The sequence below is a fragment of the Hemitrygon akajei genome, chromosome 21 (assembly GCF_048418815.1).
Source record: "Hemitrygon akajei chromosome 21, sHemAka1.3, whole genome shotgun sequence".
Lineage (NCBI taxonomy): Eukaryota > Metazoa > Chordata > Chondrichthyes > Myliobatiformes > Dasyatidae > Hemitrygon > Hemitrygon akajei.
Window position 1 is genome coordinate 37,417,278 of NC_133144.1, and position 11,282 is coordinate 37,428,559.

The 11,282-nt window shown below is 39.5% G+C and overlaps 1 protein-coding gene across 4 annotated transcripts in view; it reads left to right on the top strand.

Annotated features, from left to right (window-relative positions):
* Nucleotides 1-11,282, top strand: part of cuedc2 (CUE domain containing 2) — a 117,920-nt gene that overhangs the window by 42,884 nt on the left and 63,754 nt on the right. For 3 of the 4 annotated variants that reach the window (XM_073025246.1, XM_073025249.1, XM_073025248.1), the window contains exons 7-9: nt 4,215-4,264; nt 6,885-6,945; nt 9,847-11,163. In XM_073025246.1, the coding sequence (XP_072881347.1) occupies nt 4,215-4,264; nt 6,885-6,945; nt 9,847-9,993 (258 nt within the window). In that variant the 3' untranslated portion in view covers nt 9,994-11,163. Of the gene's footprint in view, nt 1-4,214; nt 4,265-6,884; nt 6,946-9,846; nt 11,164-11,282 lie in introns of those variants that run through there. The other variant, XM_073025250.1, reaches the window with a different exon arrangement.

Genomic DNA, 11,282 nt, shown 5'->3' on the forward strand with positions numbered 1-11,282 from the left:
TAATCACTATGCCTATTATTGCTAGGGTATTGGATCCATTGATACTGACGTTACCAACTGGAGTAAGATGTTCAGCAGGTTGGTTTAGAAAACCAGGCAATAAGCAAATGGGAGAGAAATGGCATCTTCACAGAATAAGTTTTGCCACCAAGAATGAGCTTCTCCATGGTCTCAATGACTCCCCCTGTGGAACTAATGAATGTCTTCTGACCCTTCCCCTCACTCCAACACAGAAATTTGATCACTCCAATCATCAGTATATACATCGCAGCCCTGCAATCTTTGAATAAAACCAAGGTGAACTCTACTTCCTGTTAACTAGCTAGTCTTGTATCCATAATTATATGTTAACTCTTACACTAAGTGCTTTGATCTTTGTGCAGTAAGATAGCACCTATTGTATGCCACAGAAATGAACAGTTTAGCCATTATCCACAGCACATCACTTCAAAGAACTTCAATAAGTTTGTCAAATGACATTTCCCTTTCATAAAACCACATCAACTTTGTCTGATTACATTGAATTTTTGTAGGAGCCCTGCTAAGCTGTCTTTTGGTTCCAACATTTCCAAGTGCAAATGTTCAAATTACGTTCTTAGTCTTTGTTAATCTTCTGAGTTTTCATCTCCCTTCCGATTCCTGATGTATCGTGATTTCTGGGATGTTACTTGTCATTTATAATCAAGACTGATGCAAAATACGTGTTTAATTCATTTGTCTTTTCTCGTTTTCTGCTATTAATTCCCCAGACTCCTCATTTTCTATAGGACCAAAGTTCTTCATGAAATGTACAAAAACTGTTTTTTCATTTCTGAATTGTTCTTTGTTAATCTTTTGGAATACCCTGCATTTCCTTCGATGATACCACAGAAGCTCTCCAATGTTCAGAACAAGGCTGCCTGCTTTACCTTGGTGTTCAATCTGCTGAACATTTGCTCTGCACCATCAACTTACTGTGGCTGCATTGTATGTCCTCTGAACAAAAAGCAGAGCTGAACCTGCCATAACTGCTTCATCAGCATTCCCTAAGGTGGCAAGCAACACCACCATCTGCAGTATCCATTCCAAACTGCATAATCCTGACTTGGAAATAAATATTGCCCTTCCTATCACTGTTGTTGCATCATAGCCCTCGGATTCCCTACTGAATGACAGTATGGGAATACCTACAGTGCATCAGTTTCAGAAGCTGCACGGCAAATAAGGTTGGGCATTATCTCTTACTATCTTTCCTTTCGGTTAGTCCTGACGAAGGGTCTCGGCCTGAAACGTCGACAGTGCTTCTCCCTTTAGATGCTGCCTAGCCTGCTGTGTTCTACCAGCATTTTGTGTGTGTTGTTGTTTGGGCATTAAATGCTAGCTTTGCTGGCAACATCTTTATGTTTTGAATGGGTAAAAAACACAATCTTGATGAGATTGTTTTCTATACCAAAGTGGCATTTCCATACCCTCGCATGCCCTGGAGTCTCTTGGATCAGGGAATAACATATTGATGTAGGGCAGCCTTATGATTGAAAGTTGCACTCACTGAAAAGTAGAATGAAACTGTCTGAAGCACCTTCATTGAAATGAGATTCTACTGATACTGGAGATCTTAAGCAACCAACAGAAATGCTGGAGAAGCTCACTAGGTCAGGCAGCTTCTATGGAGGCAATTATTCCCCTCCATAAGTGCTGGCTGATCTACTGAGTTCCTCCACCATTTGTGTGTTGCTACTAGAGTTGCAGGTGGGCCTGTAGAGAAGAGATTTCATTTAGTTTACATTAATTGAATCTAAACCTGGATTTCTTGTTCAGATGCACTGTGTTTCATAATATGTCAGTGTTTGCTCATTCAAGCTTGAAACCAATCCAAGTGGCTCCTCTTGCTAGATACACAGGATTGCATTGTGTATTGCTCAAGTGATGCAAATCACCCAGTAAATGGGTAGTGGGGCTGACTCTCAAATAATGATGAGTCAGAACACATGAAGGAGTTTAGTGGCATAGTGTCATAACAAAAAGCTTTCCCTCAATGTCAGTAAAAAACATCTAGTCAATGACTTCAGGAAGGGAGGACAATGCACAGGCTCCTGTTTACATCAATGGTCCTGAGATGGAGAGAACTGACAACTTCAAGCATGAACATCACCAATAGCCTGTTCTGATGCAACTGCATAGATATTGTGGACCAGAAAGCTCACTAGGTTGGGAAAATTTAGCATGTCCCCTTTGATCATTATCAATCTTTATTGATGCACCATAGAAGACATCTTATCCGGATGCATAACACCTTGTCAGATACCTGCTCTGCCCGATTCTGCAAGAAACTGCAGAGATTTGTGGACACAGCTCAGCACATCACAGACACCAGCCTCTTTTGCATGGACTCTTCCTGTTTTTCTCTCTGCCTCAGTAAACTAGCCAGCATAATTAAAGACCCCACACAGCCCAGGCATTCTCTCTTCTAACCACCCCCCCCAACCCTAATTTGGTCAGAGGATTCAAAAGCCTGAAAGCACGTACCACTAGGTCCAAAGATAGCTTTCATCATGTTGTTACAAGACTATTGACCAGTCAGCTAGGATTTTTGACTTCACAATCTATCTTGTTATAGAGTTGCTCCTGAATGTCTGCTTGCACTGCGCTTTCTCTGTAACACTTTATTTTGCATTCTGTTATTGTTTTTCTGAACACTATCTCAAGGCACTGTTGCAATGACATGATCTTTATGGATGACAAGCAAAACAAGTTTTCCACTGTACCTTAGTAATAAATTAATTCACTCGTTTAAAAACGCTTGGAACTTCATGAGGGCAGGAACTGTCGATCTCAATTTATCAGTTATCTGTGAGCCTGTCTAAAAGTAACAGTGTGAATATAAACAGCTCACAGCTACCTAGACTATTCTCCTCCCACCGTCTCCTGCAAAAATGCTATCCCTTTCTCTCAATTCCTCCGCTTCATCTGCTCTCAGGATGAGGCCTTTCATTCTAGGACAAAGGAGATGTCTTCCTTTTTTAAAGAAAGGGGCTTCCCTTCGTCCACTATCAACTCTGCCCTCCATCGCATCTCCCGTATTTCACACATCTCTGCCCTCACCCCATCCCCCCAACAGCCCACCAGGGATAGAGTCCCCTGGTCCTCACCTATCACCCTACCAGCCTACAGATCCAACGTATAATCCTCCGTAACTTCCGCCACCTCCTACGGGATTCCACCATCAGACACATCTTCCCCTCCCCCCCACTCTCGGCTTTCCGCAGGGATCGCTCCCTACGCGACTCCCTTGTCCATTCATCCCCCCCCATCCCTCCCCACCGACCTCCCTCCAGGCACTTATCCCTGCAAATGGAAGAATTGCTACACCTGCCCCCACACTTCTTCCCTCACCACCATCCCAGGCTCCAGACAGTCCTTTCAGGTGAGGCACCACTTCACCTGTGAGTCAACGGGGGTGATATACTGTATCCGGTGCTCCCGATGTGGCCATTTATACATTGGGGAGACCCGCTGCAGACTGGGAGACTGTTTCGCTGAACACCGGCGCTCAGTCCTCCAGCAGTGGCGGGATCTCCCTGTGGCCACACACTTCAATTCCACCGACCACTCCCACTCTGATATGTCTGTCCATGGCCTCCTCTACCGTCAAGATGAGGCCACATGTAGGTTGATGGAGCAATACCTTATCTCCCGCCTAGGTAGCCTCCTACCTGCCAGCATGAACATTCAACTCACAGACCTCCGTTGATACCCCTGCCCCCCTCCTTATCCCATCCCTATCTATAATTTTAGTCTGGTTCTCTTTCTCTCTCTTTTCCCCCCTCACTATAATCTCCGCCCAGCCCTACCTTTCTTTCTCTTTTATTTCCCATAATTCTCCACCTTCCCCTAGCCCATTTCCCTTCAGCCTATCACTTCCCAGCTCTCTACTTCATCCCTCCCCCCACTTCTTATCCCCCCTCGACCATCCCATGTTACTTCACTCCTGATGAAGGGTTTCGGCCCAAGACGTCGTCACTACCTCCTCCCATATATGCTGTCTGGCCTGCTGAGTTCTGCCAGCATTTTGTGTTTTTATTTATTTCCAGCATCTGCAGATTCATTCGTGTTGCAGTGTGAATATAAAATTGTACATAGAATTGTGGATGTAGCAAGTACAGTCTTAATGTACAGTGGATTCCATGGTGCATTACTGCTATTTGCTTTGAGAACAGTTTTTCTTTTTTTTTAAGGAAAAACAACCAAAAACAGATAAGAAGATTAAAGCCAGCATCTTGGAAAAGTGAGTATTGTCCACTGAAAGCATGAATTTCTTTTAGGACTGGGCAGAGGACAAAAATGATTTATTTATTGTCAACTATGTCCTAGAGCTTTGTTCAGGATAACTGGAGAATGAAGCTTGAAAGAACAGGAGCTAATGTATTTGCTTTCAGGTGTAAAATCTAGTTAAGCTGAACAGTCGTTTGTGTGCCTTATGTAATGATACTATATAATTCCTTGCAGGTAAATATTCTATCCATAGCACCAAAAATACTTCCCAAGGGTTTTTGGTCTCCAAGAACCAGTAGGATAATGTGAGACAACTTTGAAATGAACAAGTTAAATCAGAGGATGTACAAAATGTAGGTGGTCCAACAACACATTAAGGAAGAAAGAAGCGTCTTTTGTTATAGACCTTTACACAAAAACTAATAATGGAGGGACTTGGAGCATCAACACCTAAAACGTTAGGCCAAAGAAGCTTCTGTATATTTCTTGTATTTTATTAAGTAAAATACATAAGAGTTTAGTTCCCTACATTAAAACAAATGTGAATTAACAGAAACAAGTGAACCTCAGATGTTTGTTTGTATGATATAACGTGCTCAGCTTTACTTCAACTCTTGATGATATCACTCCCAAATTCATTGATGGAGTTGTTGTTAAAGTCTGATTATTTTGAAACAGCTCATTCTATGCAATGCATTCAAACTACCTGTAATTTGCTATCAAGCAACATGACATATTGGGCAGATAACTATAAGTTTGGTTAATGAACAGGAAAATATTTTTTAAAGTGTTTTAAAGAATGAAAGGGAAGTAAAGGCAGAAAATGTTAGGGAAGAGATTTCAGAGCTGTAGACACAACTACCAACAGCAGTGATTAAGTTTAGGATTGATCAATAGGACAGAACAGGTGTAGATATTTCAGAGGACTGTAGAACTACAAGAGATCAAAAATTGTTAAGTATGGGACTATGGAGAAATCTGGGTGGAGGGAAGAGATCAAATTTTTAAATCAAGATTCTGCATAATGGGAATCCAGTGTAGCCTAAGCAATCACCATGAGTAATGACTGAATGGAAATTTCAAACAAAAGCCGAAAAGGTTGGAAGCAATCAGCAGGTCAGGCAGCGTGTATGTGAGAGGAAATAGTTGTTCAGGCCTTCATCAGAACTGGATTAGAGGGTAGAATGAACAAGGTTGTTCAAGAGAACATTGGAATAGTCAAAAACAGGGATAACAAAAGCTTGGGCAAGTGTCTTGCAGGTGTGGCAAGATGGAAATGGGCTTAAAGGCACCACATATAGATGGTCCAAAACTCTTAAAATAAAATGTGACATTGAGGTTGTAATATAATGGTTAATTTTGAGACAGTATTGGGCAGAAGGATGGAATTAGTGGCCATGAACAAAGTTCATAACTGTGACTTTGGAATTCCTGATGAGGGAGGAGGGAATTTCTAATCATTTGATCATATGCCCCCAAAAAAGAGCCAGACAATTTAGAGAACTTGTTGGATACAGGTGGGTCTCATCATCTGAGTTGAGGGAATGGAAATAGAAGAGCATAAGAATATGTTCTCGGGAGACAGCAGTGATGGGAGTGTGGAAACCAGCAGGTTGGTTTCTGACCATGGCTGGATAGATCATAATTGAACTTGGCAAGAATGATCCCAACCAACTCAGCCACAGTGCAGGAGTATTGGAGAAGATTGAGTCATAGAGAATGGAACTAGGCTCTTTGGCCTATTGAGTTCGTACAGATTGTCAAACATTCATTTACGCTAGTCATACACTAATCAGATGTTAGTCTCTTAGATTCCCTTCAACTGCCCCCATATTCTACCACTTAGCTATACGCTAGCAATCCTCAAAGCTTTGCACCTGGAGGAAATCCACCCGATCACAGGGATAACATACAGACTCCACCCAGACAACACCCGAGGTCAGGATTGAATCCAGGTTGCTGGAGCAGGGAGGCAGCAGTTCTACTAATGGCACCACAGCCATTGCAATGTCTGAAGTTTAACCATGTATTTATAAATGGTTAATAATTTATAATTAATAATACTTGATGTCAAATACTACCTCTGGAGGGACTTTTGAACATCTATCTGTAGCATCACTAAGACTGCCAATTTCCATATCCATTCAACACGGCTCACCTGCAAGCAAAACTCTTGCCCTTAGTGTGCCCATATATGTCAAAGTTCCATTTAGGTTAAAAAATAATTGAGGGGTAGATTATCTTAGCCACTGTTATGTGGGATGTCATTAGTGTTCTTTAAATTTGTTTTGATAATACAAGCCCAGAAAACTTCTTTGGTGAAACTTAGAAAAGGAGATCCTTAAAGTTAAGACTTCAAAGAGAGGCAAAGGTTTGGAAACTGTTAATTTTCAAGGACAAGGCGTTGGCAACTGATTTTAAGGGAAGAATGGCAGAACCCAAGAACAAAATCATTAGCTAACTTTATTCTTATATTTTAGTAACCAGACATTTGCATGCAATTTTAACTAAATGGTGTAACTCCACATAATTAAAATTGTCCTAAAGTTCAAATATATTTGCTGGATTGTGTTTTATAATTCTGTACCACCTCGCAGATGCTGATATTCTCCCTGTTTAAAATGTTATTTCAGATATATGATGGTGGATAACGAGGAGGATGTCAAAACTCACAAACCTATTGCACCTAAAGAGGTAAGAAGTTATTTGGAATGCCATCAGATCAGTTTCATGGAACAAACCTTAACTTTCAGTGTTGTCCATAGTGAACTTTACACACTCCATTACCCATGTAAGATCTGTTTACAGTCTAATTTTATCACCTTGATTTTTGTCAGTCTTTTGCCTCAGTTTGTGCCTAAATCCTTTAGTAAAATTGTTGCAGTAGAGTCTTCAGTCATAACGTCCTGGCATTGTGGAAATTTTCTGACTATTCATAAAACCTCACTATTCAAGAAGTGTTCATTTGTTCCCATTGTCATTGAAGGAACCCCTCCAATCATTTTCATGCCCCCTTCCTTTTCCCCCATTGTTCTACAATAATTCACTCTCCATTCATTCAGGTGCTGCTTGGGTCTCATGACTTTGTAATTTTTTCTATTTTTCATTTGCATTTGTCTCTTGTGAGTTTTAAGCTCCCTCTCTTATTGGCCTTGAGAAGCAGATTTGCTATTTTTCTGCAATCACATTACATCAGACAACTTGTTTTTATGAGCAGAGAAATGTTTCAACAATGGTGTCTGTTGATAAGTGATTCCGTTAAGAATTGCCACTCCAACTTTGATTTCTTAGAGGGGAAAAATTGAAATTTAAACTAGAACATGACAAATTTTTAAATGGAACATTTGTGGATGGATATTATGCCCCATGCCCAAGAATGAGGGTGACACCAAAATTGACAATAGGGCCTAGCAAGAGTGATGACTTTGTAAAGCAGAGATAAAAGGGGGTTGAAATATAATTTAAGTTTTAGCATTCTGGGGGGAAAAAAACTTTTTATAAAATGGAAAAGTAGATGGAGATTGGCAACATGTGGAAAAAATATGGTGAACAATTTGATTTTGATTTTTAGCACTGTTTCACTTGCAGATTCTGTGTTTGAATTGTGTCTGCCCTAAATGTCATGATTTTCTGTTGCTATTAGTTTTTCATCAAGAGTAAATGGGTCACTGATTAAGAGTAAATGATTTGCACTGGTTCAATTTTAATAAATTACACATTATTGAAATATTTTCATAAGAGGCAGCATAATACCCAAAGTGTGATAGTCCTAGGATGTAAAACAACAAACACACTTCACATAATTAATCAATATTTACTTGCAGTGAGGTGCTAAGGATTGTGGAAGTGAGGAAGAAAGATGTATCTGCCTCATCCCTTCATTGAGTTTCTTTTTGATACTTGTACAAAAACAATTAGTTAATCTCTATTCAAGTATCTTCCAAGGAACAAAATTGAGTTAATGAACAGATAAGGGGTACATTTCAGTCAGAACCAGATCTGGGCCAATTAAAATCTGTTTGGAGATGTAGGCTCCTTCCTTGACCTAACTGATTGACAATATTGATTTTTCATCAATACAAGTAGCTGCTTTTGCCAGAACAATGGTTGATCAAGTTTTCAGGCCCTGAACTTCTGAAAAGAAAAATAATCTGCTCTTAAGGGTCAACCTGGGGATTGTCTTAAGAACCTGACCACAAAGCAAATTCCAGTTCAACCTGGAAGAAGTGCATTTCATCTAACACGAAAAAAGGATATTGGATTGGAACTGGGGAGAAAGCAGATAGAATTCTGCAACTGCAGTGAGGTCAACAGATTGAACAGCAAATAACTGAGAAATAGTGCTTAAATACAACAGAATTTGCCCTGTAAGTTCATATAATAAAAAAGATAATTCTGAATATACTTAACAGGCAAATGTGTGAAAGCAGAAATCAGGTTTTACTTTTCATCAGGACCAGCATGGGCTAACCAATCTAACCTGCTAATTTGTTTCTCTTAGAAGATGATGTTTCACCTGCTAAGCTTTACTAGCACTTTTCTGTTCCAGCATCTGGAGCATTTTGTTTGCATAAGATAATGGTAGTTCCTGCTGGTCTGTAGAAGTTGACCTTCCACATATTGTTCCTTTCTGTGCCTTGTGGCGCGTCAGGTCGCTACCTTGCTGTTTCTTTAGCGTTTGTCTGTAATTTTTCTTTTTATGAGGCCAAGTTGCTAGCTCGATGCTCAACCCAGCACAGTTAGAAAGTGTGCAAGAGCCTGCCGGATCTGAATCTGGGACCACTCACCTCGAGTTCCAGTGCGAAGGCCACTACGCCACTGGCTATCTCCGCATATGGTTAATCTGTTAAATTTGTGCTTCAGCCTGTATGTCAAGTGATTTTTTTTCCCTCCAGGGTGAAATTTAAGTCTTGGGTTTAGTTACAAGTTGCTTTGATTTGTGTTCTACCATTCATCCTTAGCCAGGGTTAGGTGGGCTTCACTATCTGATACCACTATCTGCTGTACCCTTGATAAACTTCCTCTCCAAATATCGTAGATTTTCCATCTCTACCCAAAACAGTTGATTTTCAACTCAGATTATGTTGTTTGTGGTTTTGGTTTAGGCCTGTGCCCTTTTGAAATAGTCTAAAATTTTCCAGAGATGTTACAGAGAGTTAACAGGAAATCTTCATCTCAATCTTGATTTCACCTTGCCTTTGATTCCTCTCCACTGGTTACCAGTCTTAATCAGCTATGATGAGAAAGTTTTACTTTACAAGGAATTATCTACAGTGTTGTACAGTTACCAGTCTTTTTTTTTATAGCACTTGCAGAGACAGACTGTGATGATGGTGAGGTTACATTGCCCCTTAATGAGCTGAATTACTTCCTTGGCAAGAGATTTAGCTTTGACATAAAGCGTAGATTCACTTGTCTCCATCAAACACACATCATATTTAACCTAAATTAGTTCACTTTGTGGTAACTTATTTTAATCCCATCTCAAAGCATATTGTAACTTCTTATTGCATCTCCATACATTTTGGAGACATGTGCAAACATTATGACTTGGATTTATGATTGATAATGGTTGCATTGTCTGTTTCTTAACAGGCTCCCAAAAAGCTGATTCGATACATAGACAACCAGGTAGTAAGCACGAAGGGTGAAAGATATACAGAAGTGAAAAAATCCGAAAATGACGAGATGAAGAAAACCTATATCAATCTTAAACCAGCCAGAAAATATAGATTTCACTGAGATGCTGATAAAGTATTTCATGGTATTTTGTTATATTGGCATGGATTAATCTTGATTTTAATCTTGACTTGCCTTGAATTGAGCACAACTTAGTCCTTTCCTTCATTAGCTGATTAGTTAGAAGTGGAAGTATACATACTGCTTTCCACCAGTACAAGAAACTTATTTGAACATCGATTTCCTTGAAATCCCAGCAGTATTCTTTTTCTTTCTTCACTTATTGCAGCGTTGTTGTGTAGCACTGTGGTCTGGATTTTGCTTCTGGTAGCACTCAAAACACAGTAGCGTACTACTGAGTACACCATGGTGTACTGAAACCGTTAGTCATTATCTAAATATTTGTCTATTTAAATTTAACAACTTCAATATCTCTCAGGATTTAAAACCTTGAAAAGGTTTTTACTTTTAAGCTTGGACTGCAAGTGAATATATTGAAAATATTCTGTGCCCTTCTGTCCACAAACTGAACAGGCCTTGGCTGTCCTTTTATGGTGGAGGCAACTGTTTTGTAGTACCCTTGTCAAGATGATGCTGCATGTCAGGTGGGGAAAGTTCCAATATCTGTCTGAACAGTTGTGCATCTTAAAGGACTCAATCATTTTATAAAGATGTCTTATAGATGACCACATCTAGTCTCCTCAGTGTGAACAGGTTGTGTTTGCTGTGTTATGAGAAATGGTTAAGTTACCCTACTAATGCCTTTCAAAACAATGTGGAATTATCTTCTCATTTTTAATTACTCCATATTGCTTGGTCTAAAATCAAGTTTGTTACTGAACATAATTATGTTATATCTCACATATCAATGAAATATGGTGATAGCACCTTCAATGGCCTCACAGAAGTTGTACTAAATAGTTAATGATGAAAACTCAAAAATGTTTGAACTGATTCAACAGCTGATTCATAAATATGTAATAGCTTTACAAATTAACTTTCTTAATCATTTAAAACTTTTCTACAGTGACAGGCTTAGTGCAGATTCCCAAACCTCAGGAAAGATGGCATTCTCTTTTAAAGTAAATCTGCTATGCATCTTAATGGATCACTGTATCTTCCTGCGAACTGTGGTAATCAATAGACTACACGTCATTGTATTTATGTTTGAGTGTGTATGAGTTCCCTTTGATGCTACAATCAATAAGTGCAGTGATGCTTTAAAATAATAAATTGCTTTTTGTATTTCTGCTTAGTTATTGATCAGTCCTACTGCCAGAAATGTATAAAACTATTCAGGGTAGGCATCTCTCACTTCCAAGGAGTGATTCAAAGTAAGTAATTCAAAAGAA